At 39.8% G+C, this 15730-nt stretch overlaps 1 protein-coding gene across 1 annotated transcript in view; it reads left to right on the top strand.

The window, feature by feature from the left end:
• The window catches only part of LOC146000219 (ATP-binding cassette subfamily G member 4-like), a 140023-nt gene that overhangs the window by 110974 nt on the left and 13319 nt on the right, over nt 1-15730 (top strand). The window contains exons 4-9 of the mRNA XM_083137617.1: nt 238-383; nt 3454-3692; nt 7553-7684; nt 10241-10383; nt 13261-13429; nt 14723-14823. Of these exons, the coding sequence (XP_082993743.1) occupies nt 238-383; nt 3454-3692; nt 7553-7684; nt 10241-10383; nt 13261-13429; nt 14723-14823 (930 nt within the window). The remainder of the gene's footprint in view (nt 1-237; nt 384-3453; nt 3693-7552; nt 7685-10240; nt 10384-13260; nt 13430-14722; nt 14824-15730) is intronic.

The following is a 15730-nucleotide window of genomic DNA, read 5'->3' as shown; positions in this document are numbered from 1 at the left end:
ATTTTAGGGCAACGAAGTCACACACATCAAGTTCCAGATCATCCACACATTGTCCATTTGTATGCAAACTTTTACCATTGTTGCATACCCACTGTTCTTTTTCAATACTGCATCCAATTTCTGCACATACACAGGATCTTCAACCTGGGCGAGGACCTCTTTAACGTATTCTATAATTTTGATGCTTGTTTGAAGTTGTTGAAAGAAGAAAGACAGATATGCCATTTTTTGTTCCAGGTGGACGAGATTCTGGACATTCTGCGTTTGAGTAAGTGTCGCGACACCAACGCCAACTGCGTCTCTGGTGGAGAGAGGAAGAGGCTATCGATTGCCTTGGAACTTGTAAACAACCCGCCTGTCATCTTTCTCGATGAGCCCACTACGTAAGTATACGTTATCTATATTTCTTTATCTCTCTTTCTCCGTTTTTCTTTCCCTTCTATTTTGTTTTGGTTCTTCTCTCTTTTTCTATCTTTACTATTATTTTTCTCTTGTTTTTGCCTTTTCCTTCCTTTTTCATTCCTTTTCACTTTTATTTATCTTGCCTTGTCTAACCTCTCTGTTTCTTTCTTTTGTATTTTTCTTCGATTTCCTCTGTTTTTTCTCTATACTCTGGTCACTTCTTCCCTTTCCTATTGTCAGTTTTTACCTTTCCTCTGTAACGCCTCTTACTCCATTCTCTTTGTGATCGTTTTGTTTTAAACCCTGTTCTGTATTTTAGGAAAATTCCAGTGGTGAGGACAGGGGCGGCGCCAGGGGTGCGCTAGGGGGTGCTTGCGCACCCCTTAATTTTCTTCCGCACCCCCTTCAGCATCCCCTACGTTCAACTGAAAACACTAACCCTTAGTGTCATATTATGTCATGTCGTCATATTGACCGCCGAATGTTGGATACTGAAGTAAGACCGTGATATCGTATGCAACAGACAAGCGCTTTTTAGAAAGTGCATATATGCTTTTCTGTACTGGCGGCAGCCTCTATGAAGATCAGCGGCAGTTTTTTTCCCTCTCGTCAACATTGTTATGAATTTTCTCTTCTTTTTGTTTCTTCAAGTGGTTTATTTGCGGTTTTCGATGATTGCCTATAACTTAATGTGAGTTATGTTGTTTTTTCCTTGTTCTTTATTGCATTGTTGATAAACGGTTTATTTTCCGCCTACTTGTTCTTCCTCACACTGGAGCAAAAAGTTTCAGTTGATTTCAATTTCATTTCAATCAGTAATTTATGTTAATCAGTGGCGGCGATTACGGTAGCAGTTGCGCCCCGCTTTTTGCTATTTTTGCTCACGCAGTATGCTAAACCCTATCTACCAAGGGAAAGTAAACTTTCTTCCCCTCCCCCGCAGTTTTGAAAGGTTGCATGCGTGTCTAATGTTTTTCTTATTTTCAACATCACACCCCTAAATTTCTTCCCGCACCCTCTCAGCACCCCTAGATGATTAATCCTGGCGCCGCCGCTGGGGGAGGATATCGGTAATTTCTTTCGAAGCATCGCAAAAATTTGCAATCGGATAGGGTGAATCCTCCTCCCCCTCAGCCTGTGGTCGGATGATCGAGAAATATTTCACTTCTGCCCCTTGGGGTGCGGATACTACATTCATACCTGAATGTAAATCGTCAAAGACCTCAAGTTTTTGAGATCTCGTTCGTCCGTAATGACGTCATCAAAATGGTGGTCCTTAGTAAAATTCTATTCTTGAACTCTGTTACTTCATTACACTTATGTATTAGGTAAGTCAAAAAGTAAATGCAATCATTTTTTTTTTCACAGCAACAATAGCAAACTTACAATGATATCATTTTCCAATATAGTCCCGCTTCACTTCAATACACTTGGTCCAACGTTCCACAAGCTTTCCGATACCCTGAGAAAAAAAGGTTTTCGGTTGAACAGCAAGCCACGTATGCACCGCTTCCTTCACCTGTTGATCTGTGTCGAATCGACGGCCTCTTAAAGCATCTTTAAGTGGACCGAACAGATGGTAATCCGACGGGGCGAGATCGGGACTGTATGCAGGATGCTCTAACACCTCGAAGCCCAGATTCTGAAGAGTTTGAGCGGTATTGGCGCCGGTATGGGGACGCGCGTTGTCATGCAACAAAAGAATGCCTTCCGACAATCGACCTCGTAGTTTGCTTCGAATTTCAGGCTTCAACTTGTTCGAAAGCATATCACCGTATCGTTCACTGTTTATTGTTGTCCCCTTTTCCACATAATGTTCCATAATTACCCCTTCTGAGTCCCAAAAAAGTGTGAGCATCACTTTCGCTGCAGAGTGTTGACGCTTGACTTTTTTTTCACTGGAGATTCAGGGTGTTTCCATTCTATGCTCTGGCGTTTGCTCTCAGGTTCGAAGTGATGGATCCATGTTTCATCTCCAGTGATGATTCGTTTCAAAAAGGCTTCACCATCGTTAGCATGTCTGTCCAATAATTGCTGACAGATTCTCACACGATTACGCTTGTTCTCGTCAGTGAGTTCTTTAGGGACCCATCTCGCACAGACTTTATGAAAGTTGAGCCTGTTATGGATAATTTCATATGCAGAACCATGACTAACGTGCATATGGTTTGCCACTTCATCAACAGTCACTCGTCGGTTATTCAGAACCAGCTCACGGACTTGCTCAATGTTGTCATCAGTAGTGGATGTGGCTGGGCGACCTGCTCTTTCCTCGTCCTTCACACTTGTTCGACCGCTTTTGAACTTTTCAATCCACTGGTAAACACTTCGCAGCGGTAAAACATTGTGACCGTATTGTGCTGAAAGTCTTCTATGGATTTCAGCTCCTGGTACACCTTCAGACCACAAAAAACGGATTACAGAACGCTGTTCTTCTGTGGTGCACACGGACAGTGGCGTAGCCATGTTTACTTGGCAACACTGCAGAGCGAACTGAAGTGATGACGCTGTAACCTGCCACAGACGAAGACAACGATACTATCTATCGGCTTGCGAGCGCAGGAAGCTGTACAGCCAACCTACGGAAGAAAAGAAAAACATTGCATTTACTTTTTGACTAACCTAATATATTTGATGGCATCTTATTTTCACGCAAGCTGCAGTTTAAAACTCCGCTGTGAAAATAAGAAATATTAAAAATCCACCTCATTATATAACATTAAATATGGCAGGCAATATGGCCACAAGAAAGTCTAAAAACAAGTCTTCCCTTTCAGCTGCATGATCACATTTCGAATCAAACTCTATGTTTTGGAGGTTCCAGGAATTCAACGTTGGTGAAGTCCATGAAATAACAATGATTCTCTTTTTGACAATCCACATATATATACAGGGTGATTCAGAAGTCCGACACCAATCTACTCCGTTGTAAGTGCATAATATCTAAAAATGGAAAGAGGGGAAGGTTGTTGGAAATGTATGGTTTCAATCTAATGTGCTTGAATTTTCAACAATCATATTTCCATCATAACATTGTAAAACCTTTCGCAGGGGTCTGGACAACCTGGCCTGTTCCAAAGCGGTCTCCATCCTCAAGATGCTAGCGAGCGAAGGGAGGACCATCGTCTGCTCCATCCACCAGCCCAGCGCCCGCCTGCTGGAGATGTTCGACCATGTGTACGTCGTGGGCGACGGTCAGTGCGTGTACCAGGGGTCCGCGAACAACATCGTCCCGTTTCTAGACCACCTGGCTCTGCCATGCCCCACGCACTACAACCCAGGCGATTATGGTAAGGATTACTCAGAACTGCTCGTTCAACGGCGTTGCTTTGTATTGTTGGTACTATCGTGTTCGGAAAGTTACTTTTTAGAAGTAACTGAGTTACAGGTTCAAAAAGTCTGCGAGTTACGTTTACTTGGTTCAGAAAGTCAGGGAGTTACGTCTACTTGGTTCAGAAAGACGGGGAGTTACGTCTACTTGGTTCAGAAAGACGGGGAGTTACGTCTACTTGGTTCAGAAAGACGGGGAGTTACGTCTACTTGGTTCAGAAAGACGGGGAGTTACGTCTACTTGGTTCAGAAAGACGGGGAGTTACGTCTACTTGATTCAGAAAGACGGGGAGTTACGTCTACTTGGTTCAGAAAGACGGGGAGTTACGTCTATCTCACCGGGCCTTTTTACATGACCTATGTTTGACACTTAGTCCGGAGACCGAAGTCCCCTTCCTAGGTGTCGGGCCCAGCTAACGGTTTTGATTCCAGGGTACGTGTGACCGGATCGGTTTTTACCCCCGACGAATAGCCGACTCGTGCATAAAGTGACGTTGAATAATAATAATAATTGATGTTAGCCAGCAGAAATGCTTTGCTGACTTAACGTTGAACTAAAATATAAATACCAATAGTTATGTGGATTAGTATACTATATGTTTAAACACAAATCATAGTCAAATCATAAATAACAAAAATGTATATTATATAACACACAAAAATAGACAGATTACACAACCCCTCACTATCATTCAAGCATTCACACACTCTCTCATACCGCAGGGGAATAATTACATTAAGATAAGTACATTGGCCCTTTTTAGACACCATGCAACATTTAGTTTTTCTTATGAATATTAAACTGCGCCCGAAGACGTTAATGTGCTTAGAATTAAAGATACTAAACTTTCATCTGCGCGTGCTCATTACATTCTGCCAACGGGCATGACACGTAAACTTTTTATTCTTGCAATTTACCAAAACATTTAAACAATTATTGTTTAAATTATTACTAATGCGCCTTGGAACTTCAGTAACATTAGGCAGGGCACGCAACTCGTGCAACATAGATATCAACTGCAAGGCATACATGTTTACAGAAAAATGAAGACACTTATGTATGAATATATATTAAAAATAGCACGCAGTTAATTTACTTCCTCACTTAGCAAACTTGAGGGATGATTTCTGCAATAGATACACGATTTATGCAGTTTTAATCAAATATTACCGAGTAAAGCATATAAGGTGACATAAACAAAAAATATTACTCAACAGTTGGGCGCAGAGCGTGGAAAACAACAGTATGCTGTGAATATATCTTCCGAATTAGCAATTGTCGTGAAATTTAGATGATGTTGGCAAGAAATAATTATAATCAATACCTTCGCGACTTTTAACTTTAAATACTGGCATCCTTTCGTCCGACGGCCGATCTTTGGAGGCTTGGGTAGATGATCACTCACACATATAAAAAATTAACAGTAGTATACTATACCATCTCGACGTTCTAGACGTTCCAGCGACGTTTACCGTAGTCCTCTAAACGGCGGCGGGACGTCGATCCGCGGTCCTCTTTGCAACACTAACACTTCCCCACGCTACTTCTTTGTAGCGGCACTTCGCAATCTTCTTGGACACACCTTCATTTTACACTTCTACATCACGGCGATCATCTTGTCGGCCTCGTAATGGAGCGATTAATTGCTTCGCATCGTCTCTCTCTCTCTCTGGGGGGACGGCGAAAAATGGGCGAAGTTCCTTTACCGGGGGTACTCGTGGATTCTCGCTGCTAATCTCACGCGGGACGTCGGCGTCGTCTCAAGACGCAGTAGGTGTCGCTTCATTATCTCAATCTTCTCTTCTAGACGGTAGATCTAAGTGTGGGCTGGTGTCGCTTCATCTTCCAATTTCTCTCTCTCTCTCTCTCTCTCCGTAGAATTCTCGTCGGGCGTCGGCGTCGGCGTCGAAGTACTCTAGGATGCTGATTCGGCTTCGGCTTTCGGCGGTATCATTTCAGGGCTTCTAATCGGGCTGTGGGCGTCGTTTGGGGCTTTTGTAGCGCTTGTGGCGGCGTTTTAGTGGTGTGGCGTCGCGACGCTGAGCGATGATCTGCTGCGTTGTCGGCTTCATGCAGGCTAGGAAGACCCCAGGCCCTCCTTCTCTCGTGATTAGCCCGCCATTGTGGTATTAATGTTCCTCGTCACAAAACGAATAACTCGAATCCAGTGCACAGGTCACAAATTAACACGGCGTATTCGTACAACTAGTCACTGTCACTCACTCACGCAGGATAAAATACACGGCGCGGTAGAAAAAGACAAAGTCCCGAATCTTTACTCCGACTGTCGCAGAGGTGTTGTCGGTTCGAAAACTGGCGGTAGACTGTACTTGTTTGTTCGTTCTGCCACTATATAAAGACAGCTTGAAACTTCGAATACAACGGACTGACTTTTCGGCGCGGGAATCTGAAGTTACGACGTTGGTGGTCAAGCGTCCATTTTTTGCCTGGTCCAGCTTCTTGGGGCACACGTGTTGCGTTAGAATGGGGTGAAAAGAATAGTTCTACCCTCATCCGGTACGTACCATGTTCCTTCAGTAATTGGCCTCCCAAGTTGACTTTCCGTCGCCAAATGCACAAAAGTCGCTCAAAAACAGTGAAGGATTTATCACAGCACACTGTTGGTCCCGAGCTCCTACGACCGAAAGGGGGAAAAGTTGACAAAAGCAGAGAAACACAAAAGGTTCAGAAACGTGGCGTTTTTCTACCGAAGCTTCACGAGGATACGAAGTTACAGAAAAATATAAAATAACGAAAACCTAGGATATAAAAAAAAGTAGGTGACAAAAACTGTTTGTCATATCTACTTGGTTCAGAAAGACGGGGAGTTACGTCTACTTGGTTCAGAAAGACGGGGAGTTACGTCTACTTGGTTCAGAAAGACTGGGAGTTACGTCTACTTGGCTCAGAAAGACGGGGAGTTACGTCTACTTGGCTCAGAAAGACGGGGAGTTACGTCTACTTGGTTCAGAAAGACTGGGAGTTACGTCTACTTGGTTCAGAAAGACGGGCAGTTACGTCTATTTGGTTCAGAAAGACAGGGAGTTACGTCTACTTGGTTCAGAAAGTCAGGGAGTTACGTCTATTTGGTTCAGAAAGACAGGGAGTTACGTCTACTTGGTTCAGAAAGTCAGGGAGTTACGTCTATTTGGTTCAGAAAGACAGGGAGTTACGTCTATTTGGTTCAGAAAGACAGGGAGTTACGTCTATTTGGTTCAGAAAGACAGGGAGTTACGTCTATTTGGTTCAGAAAGTCAGGGAGTTACAGTTACTGTTATTCTGTTTGAAAAAATAAACGGAAAGTCTGTTTTGTTCTCGGTGACCTTTCAGTTTTTACAAGGGAGTCCCCATAGCGTCACTACTCTTGGTACAAGTATTCCTTACCTCGGCAAGCAATTTGACTTGAACATTTGTGCAACAATATCTTATTAATGTCTCGAATTTATGAAGGCGCCCACTAACAGTTACCAGTGCGTAGTTGGGGGAGCAGGAAAAGGTTTATAAAAGTCTTTGCTTGACTCATTCTCACCAACAGATCGGTAGGTGCCAGGGCTTGCTCCGAGTTGATACCTTCCTGGAGATGAGGCCTGTTTGAAAAGAAGGTATTGAATGTATGAAGACGACACCCAGTTCGTTTTCTGGCATATTCTGTGCCCTAAAATAAACGCACAGGATACATACAACTCTATTTTCGGAAAAAGTTGTCTGGCAACGTAAAAACATAAATTCACAGATACAAATCTGAACATCCATATGGTGACTCTTGACACTGAATTTGTATATATTGCATGTATATTGAGTGTAGTTTATCTCTTTCAGTGATCGAATTGACCAGCGGCGATTGCGGAGAGAATATTGAGAAGATGGTTTCTGCCATTGAGAACGGACGCTGCTATTCTTGGGAGAAACCAGATTCGAACCCAATCCCTTCGGATGGTTCCAGGAGAACAAGTGAGTACCAAATTTTGTGTCATGAATTCCTGAAATATGATCACATCCATGTGAAAAGTAATGGAACGTCTGCTACAAAACGATTCCCATCTAATTCTGCCTTTAAATTGGTAATTTCCCTTTATCGTTCAAAAAACTAACATACCTAACCTACCTGTCTTTTTGTAGGATAAATTTCAACTGTTTTCTTTCATCTTGGCATTGATTGAATAACATAGCCAGATATACCTGGTACTGTCCTCTGACGCGACCAATGTTGCCAGTACACCTCATAATTTCGATAGAAACACGTTTTTGTGAATGTCGAAATTAACCCCACAAATCGTCTGTACTTTTCCCCACACTGAGCGTTCATGTAGAGAATAATTTTCTTATTTAATGTTTAAAAAGTATCCACATAAACAGAGGAAATACCCAGTGCTTTTTGTACAAAAGTTACGTACGTTCAAAGTGTCAGTTTGTTATCAAGAAATACTATACCGAAGTTGTACTGTTTCAGTAGTTCATTCATAAAGATCCAACAAATGTCAATTTAAATGTTTTGACTCTACAGTCTAAAATTATTTTCAAACTAGGCAATGACTAATTACACGTGCGGTCAAATGCAATAATATTACTAAAACATGAAAATTCAGTACAGACAACGGTCAAATGCTTAGGGAAATATTTGAGTGAGAATTTGCGACATCTAGTATGTTTTACGTAATGTATTAAGAACGTTCTTGGCACAGGAACTGGCAACACTCTCTGGCCAAGATTACCCATTTCGTCAGTTGGAAAGAATGAATTATTCACAAGACATTTACACGTCGTTCTTTGCCACCGCAAACCAGGAACAATTTCCCCTCCCCCCATTGCCTATTCGGAGCGTTTAAAAGGCGTGTCAAGTTTTACACAATGGACAGGGAACTCCTTCACGCCGTGATCTGAATTCAAGGGGGCGAATTGTGTCGCACATCGAAGCCTGATCAGAGTTTCAAATCGATCGAATGGTTCAGCGGAAATGACAGCACGTTTTGAAGTCACATCGCATTTCATCATGGGATTTTGAATATCTCGTGATTGATCTATCCATTGTTGATAGTCACGAGTTTTTCTCATTGTTTCGACACATTAGCAAGTATAAGTGGTCACACGCTTCAGTGAAGTTGATCATATGACTATGAGGTTTGGTGAATTTTGTTTTCTGAGTCAGAATTGCGTCTGCCTGTGTCCTGGAAATCCTTAGAAATCAAGTGAAGAACTTAGTTTCAGTAACTTTAAAATGCGCGTCGACTGAAATTTTTCTAGGAGGATAAAACTTGAATAGTAGAAATAACAACAATAATACTAATTTTATGATTATGATTACTATCAACTACTATTATATATTAATAAAATTAAACGTTTTATTCCAAATTATTATATTCTAGGGAAGACTTTCTACTCTTATCCGCCAGTCGAGTGAATATCCAGTGGAATAGTTTATTTTTACACATTTACACATACAGTTAGTGTATTGAACTGAACAATTATTCCACTTTGTCACTAACTTTTACTACCCCGTTCAAGAAAATCTTTAAAATACGAGGGGGGCGGGATATTAGTCATACAGTTTGTGTTGAAATTTCATTTTTGGAATTTTGAAAACTGGAATAATTTATTGTTGGTTGAAATGGTAGAATATGGAAATATATACTTTATCCCGAACAAAAATAAGTCTCTGCGAAAGTTAGTGATTCGAGAAGGTTCGACCGATGAACGCGTGAGAGGGGCCAGTGAGTGCATGAGGAGGAAAATGCAGACTTGCAGCAGTGCGTACTGCTTCGCTCCGCCCACTCGCTGCGCGGCCTTTCTCCACAGATTCCCGGGACACAGTATATCATGGTTCCTGCATTTTACTCAATTTTTTCCATCTATTGCATTTTTTCTTTCGTTAATCTGTTCAAGTACTAACTGAACTTTTTTTCTGTTATAAAAATAAATAAGCTTTCTGTTTTTTTGTAACTTGAACGCTGCCAGTTTACGCCGAAGGGGAGCGGGGGGTCGAAGGACCTGATCGACCCTCCTCCCGCCCATGAATTACGGAATTCAAGTTGTATAATTAACATGAAGCGACGTATTAAAATTGTAGTTAATCTTTTGCATTAACAATATCTTTTTCAAGACTTGGACGTTTGTGTAAAAATAAAACTTAATTTAATCCGTAGGTTTGCATAATAACAGCTTTTTTTAAAATAGGATAATGTAAAATGTAGTTTTAAGAGTTCAGTTTAGGGCCTAATTTTTCATTTTTAGAGCTCGATTTCATACTTTCGGATCCTATTTTAAACGCCTAAGACTTTATTTTTTCGAGCATAATATTCCGAGGTCTCAAATTTCGAAAACAACTTCAAATCAAGATTTCATGTGGTTAAAATAATTATTTTACAAATGTGGAAGAAAAGCAACGTTCAATATGCAAATTCAAATAAATATTATGCAAAATGTTGGGTAAAAGTTTTTTTTTCTTTCTTTATGTTACCGTTTTTTCGTTTTGTAGCAGGAATTTGATCACATGCTTTGTCTTTCTCGAAGGGCTACAGAACGAGTTCCTGGAAGAAATACCGGAAATGAAGTCATCGCAAGTGAGCAAACGAGATTATTCCTTCGCCACTTCCGGTTGGACCCAGTTCTGCATTTTGGTACGGCGCATGATGCTGCAAACGTGGAGGGATTCGGTAAGAGCAGTGTTGCAAGGTGTAATGATATTTCACTAAGTTGAGAATAACTTTCAGTTCTAATTTTGTTCATAGGTTTGTCTCTGCTTTGCAAACAAGGATGTATTTAGGGGGTCCCGACCCCACCCCCGAGCGACTAACTAGTTGCTCTTGTACAATACGAAGCTCATTTATTTCCGTAGAATTTATACCTACAGAGGTAAAACTTGTGATTTGATTTGCTTTATTTTACTTCACTTTTGTGCCACTTTTGGCTAATTTGCGATACAGATATTTATACCATACAAGAAAAATTCATAATATTCAATAATAGTGCCTACCGTACATTCCACACCCGGTCGAAGCAATAAAACTCACAATTCTTCCCAAACGTTGGGAGCACAGGCGTAGCTACGGGGTGTGCCGGGTGTGACTAGGCACACCCTAATGGGCTGGTTTATCAAATAGAATTAAAGACAGATATTTCAATAAGAGAAAATAAACGGCAGTTTGTAAGAAGTTGAAAATGTCATTACTTGGTACAAACGTGTGCATTATCGCTGATGAAACGGGTGTCTATAGATTTTCGATTCTTTGATGTCATTGGAGAAAGAAGATATTTACTGCATTCTACTCTGTACTATAGCGCTTTTCTTCTATACCTGTCACAAGCTGCACGTGTGAGAGAGCTTTCCCCAAGCTTACCCAAGTTAAAACTAAATTAAGAGCAACTCGGAAGCAGGATAGATTGGAAGCCCTGCTCTTGCTATTTGTGGAACAGGAAAAAGCTTAGTCTATTGATGTAAATGAAGTTATTGATGAGTTTAAGAACATTGTACCTTTTGACAGACGTCTCTTGTTATAGATGACGTGTATTTTGATGTATTTGTTTGTAACATTTATGAACATTTTGTGTGTGTGTAATTTCTATGCAATTTAATTTTTTTCTAATACCTATATTCAGAAATTTTCAACACTGTCATTTAGCGAATTTACATTCCTTTACAAACAACAGTGCAGTTAAAGAGCCAAGTGATTGTGTTGCAAAATATGCTATTAAAAAGGTACAAGACGTCTTTTTTTTCTTTGTGCACACCCAAATATAAAGTTCTAGCTACGCCTATGGTTGGGAGCTGTTGATCTTCGATGCAGATGTGGAAGAAATGTGGATGATGACGTCAAAGTCACAGATTTCTGTCTAAACAGGAGGCCATACCAAGGGCAGCGAATGTACAGATAAAAAAGCACCCCTACGAAAGAGCTTTCCAAAGTCTAGAGAATCTTCAAAATACTTGCAGCTAGTAAGACTTCAACTCATAACGAAGACGAACGAATGTAATAGCTGCTCTTCACGTTCTGTGAATTCATCCTTCATAAAGTTGTGAGCAAAATAATATCTGCTGCCTACATTTTCACTCTTCACTTCACTTGAAACAAATTATACAAAATAGTTTTACCCAATGTCAAGGGGGGGGACTGACCCCCCCTGGCCTCTGCCTGGCTATGGGCCTGCCGAGATTATAATAATTAATTCCTTTTGACAACGGGAGATCATATTTCATTTATTGTTTATGATGTATCATTTATGTGATCCATACTTTAAAAAATAATACAGTAAAAACTGCATATCCTGGAACCTCTATAAGAAGGAAACCTGTAAATACGGAAAAAAAAATTCCCCAGAACGGACCGATTTTATACCTGAAAATGACCTGAAAACAATGAAATACTGTAAGTGGAGCACGCCTCTGTTGCCACTCGCTTATCGGTAACATTGTCGATATGAAAGAATGCGCTACAATACTCATAGCTGTTACGATTCCGTTTCTTTCTTTCATCTCTTACCCTCTTTCTCCACCTTTCTTTGTCTATTTCTCCTCTGTTCTTTCGTCATCTTTCTATTTTTCTTGTTATCTCTCTTTGTTTCTTTCTTTTTTCTTCACTTTGATCTCAATCTTTCTTCACCTCTCTTATTCCATCTTTCAATCTTTCTCTTTCCCTCTATGCACATCGCGCTATGACGCCAGGGATCCCGGGTTCGAAAAGATACATAAGTACGTACTGTACGTTCCTACAATACTGTAAAAAGTGTACCAACGTGTTGTGTAGTTACATAATTGTAATCTCTGCTATGCTTATTGCGACTGTATTGCATTTTTATGTACGTACATGCATTAGTACTTTACATTATAAGTAATGCGAAATGTAAATCTGTCTTTCCATTATTTCCTGCAGCACTCTATACTGTATTTAAAGTCAACCCTGTATAAGAAGGAAATCTCTTAAGACGGAAAATTTTGCTCGGAACTATCATGTTCCGTGATAGACAGGTTTTACTGTAATACATTAATAATAACAATAATTTTATAATTAGGCTTAACCGATGTTTCAGGAAGGTTGGGGGGGGGGGGGGCTAAACTGATATCCTTGAGATGTTCCGTTTCTGGGTCAAAATATTATGGTCCCCCTAGGTACACATCTTTCTTCAGTTTCCCAGAGGTAGAAATCTAGCCGTGTTAAATTGGGAGGTGTGGGTGGTTATTTGACACTTCTTATATTGCTCAAAAGAGAAATTGCTCACCTCTACCACTTTGGGTACACAAATGTCTACCACCTAGTGGGATGTGATGGAACTAAAAACAACAGAATGCCTACACACACTCAATGTAGATATTGCACCTTCAAATACAAAAATGTCCAGTACATTTAAGTCAACCTGAAATTAATTACACACTTTCTTCATTCAAATTACTGAAATAAGAACTTTTATGATAACATAAACATGTTTACTTTCTAATGTAAGAGCTGACTTGCTTTATATCTGAGTAATCCTGAATATTTGCTTTCTGTCAAAAATAGTGATTTATTACATGTAATGCCACTAGTTCCTGTTTTCAGAAATATCTTCGCTTGAAAGTTATCCTTCACTTCATTTTGGGATTCTTCGTCGGGGGAGTGTATTACAATGTAGGAAATGACGCATCCAAAACAATATTTAACTTTGGATTTTGCTTCACGTGCATCATCTTCTTCCTCTACATTCCCATGATGCCGATTCTCCTGCAATGTGAGTATGGAAACAGTGTCAGAAAAAGTAATTATTTGTTGTGTGGGACATATTATTAGTAAGATTGTGGTTGGTTCAAGTTATTTAGGGAACTTCCAAACAGTGGAAAGTTGAAGTAATCTCAGGAACAATATTTTTGAAACTATTTTTATAAATGTTACTCAGTGTTGTAGTCACAAAATTTTCAGAGGGTATACACCATGTTCTTATTGACTTTGTATGTTTCCATTAAATACAGAGTGCGGCAAAAAGATCTGAAGGTTTGTAAGTAAAAATAACGAATGTATTACACAACATTTGTACATGGTTATGTGTTCAACAGATTGGGGTACGTGTGCCATTTAAGGGGCAGTAAAAAAAAATCTTGACAACAAACGCTTAGGATTTGAAGATGACGTCATCTAAGTTCTCACCATGCATGCAGCAAAACAATCTGCCAGTTTTCATTGGTGCGTAGCAATGCGAGGACGTGTCTGGGGGGAAGGGGTGTGGCTTGATCAGCTACCATACCAAATCAAATGTTGGGGCGTGTTTTTTACAGCTTTGGCAGGAGACTTGAAAAGTGCATGCCGAGAAATGGACACCACTTAGATGACGTCATCTTCAAAACCTAAGCCTTCGTTGTAAAGATGTTTTTTACTGCCTGTTAAATGGTACAAGTACCCCAATCTGTTGAATACATAACCATGTACAAATGTTGTGTAGTATGTTCGTTATTTTTACTTACAAACCAGATCTTTTTGCCACACCCTGTATATGGAAGAAATCATTTAACTTCTACAAAAAATGTCATTGATGATGATATACTGTAGCCGAGTGTGCCTTTTCATAATAACAATCTGCAACATGATAGAACCATTCTTGGTCTTTTTGTGTAGTGATAAAAATAATGGAGTTATTTTGTTTTCCTAGTTGTTTACATATGCTTTCAAAGTATGATACATTCTACTGCTAAATTGGTTTACCCTTATTCTTGGATACAAAATTATTCATAATATTCAGTTGGGAGGCATACAGTATAATTCAGCAACAAAATGGTAAAAAAAAAAATGTCTTTGTGCAAAATTTTAGGTGACACAGTGGAAATTTGTGATGCACGGTCAAAATACATGTTAAGAAGCTACTGAAGACCTCCAAATTGTTTGAATATGTGTGACTTTCCGATACATCATTAACAATCAAATTTGGCACTGGCAACGTACATTTGAAGAGAGAATATATAGGCATTTAATTTTTTTCTGTAATGGAACCTTGTAGTTCTAAACATCATAATCTCCCTAAATTGTTTTCCAGTTCCTCTCGAAGTGAAGCTCTTGAAGCGAGAATACTTCAACAGGTGGTATGGATTGAAGTCCTATTTCCTAGCACTCACTATAGCACGACTTCCGGTCCAGGTAAGAAATGTATTTCATTCAGTATATTATTGTTGTAATGCTCATGGTATTGTAAACTGAAAATGGTAACATTTCTATTGCAGTATTTCATGACAGTCTATATGTCACTGTATTTTACTATACTATTTCATGTGCACATATTCTGTATTAGACTGTACTATTATATTGCAAGGTTTAAGATAGGGGAGGGTGGGGCAAGTGAGACAGGTCTGGGAAGTGCATCCACCTTAGCTAAATTGTGTGCGAAGAAGTTGTACGCTCACTTGAAAATTGACAATTTGATAGGTATATATTCATTTTCGGTGTTATCTTTATAAGGATTATGGTGTATACAGAAGTCTACATTCCATTTTGTCAATACATTTTAACACTTCTAATATATTTATTGCATAATATATCTCTTTATGAACCTCATACTGACATATGGTGAATGTACCATTATTAGACTCGCATACAGGGTTAGAGTAAATAAAACATTTGGGGTGGGGTAAGAGCGTCCACCTAGAATATTGGACGGTCGTACTTGTTCCAAGTGTGATTGATTCACTGGTACGTTATTTTTCGTTGCGTTACTACTGTTAGTTTAATTTTAACAAACATGCCCCCATGTGTATTGAGCAGTATGCGTGCTAAATTTTTCGTTCTGGGGAACGTCCACTCATTCCTTTTGCCAGTTGATTTTGCTGTCTGAAGGACTCCCCAGCACATTCCATTAATCTGGACACATGATTTAAGTGATTTAGAACGTTTGTCTGGTGAAAGTTATTTGCCAAGTTTTATTGTTCAATTTCTGTATCTGGCTGGTCTCATTTGCCCCACCTGGTGGGGAAAGTGCGTCCACATGCAGACTTGATTTATTTCATTTTTTTAACAGAGAAGATATTTTTTTTTTTTGGTATTTGAACTA

Source organism: Lepisma saccharinum, chromosome 16 (assembly GCF_977018435.1).
Source record: "Lepisma saccharinum chromosome 16, izLepSacc3.1, whole genome shotgun sequence".
NCBI lineage: Eukaryota > Metazoa > Arthropoda > Insecta > Zygentoma > Lepismatidae > Lepisma > Lepisma saccharinum.
Note: the sequence above shows the minus strand (reverse complement) of the source record. Positions and strands in the feature narration are given on the sequence as shown.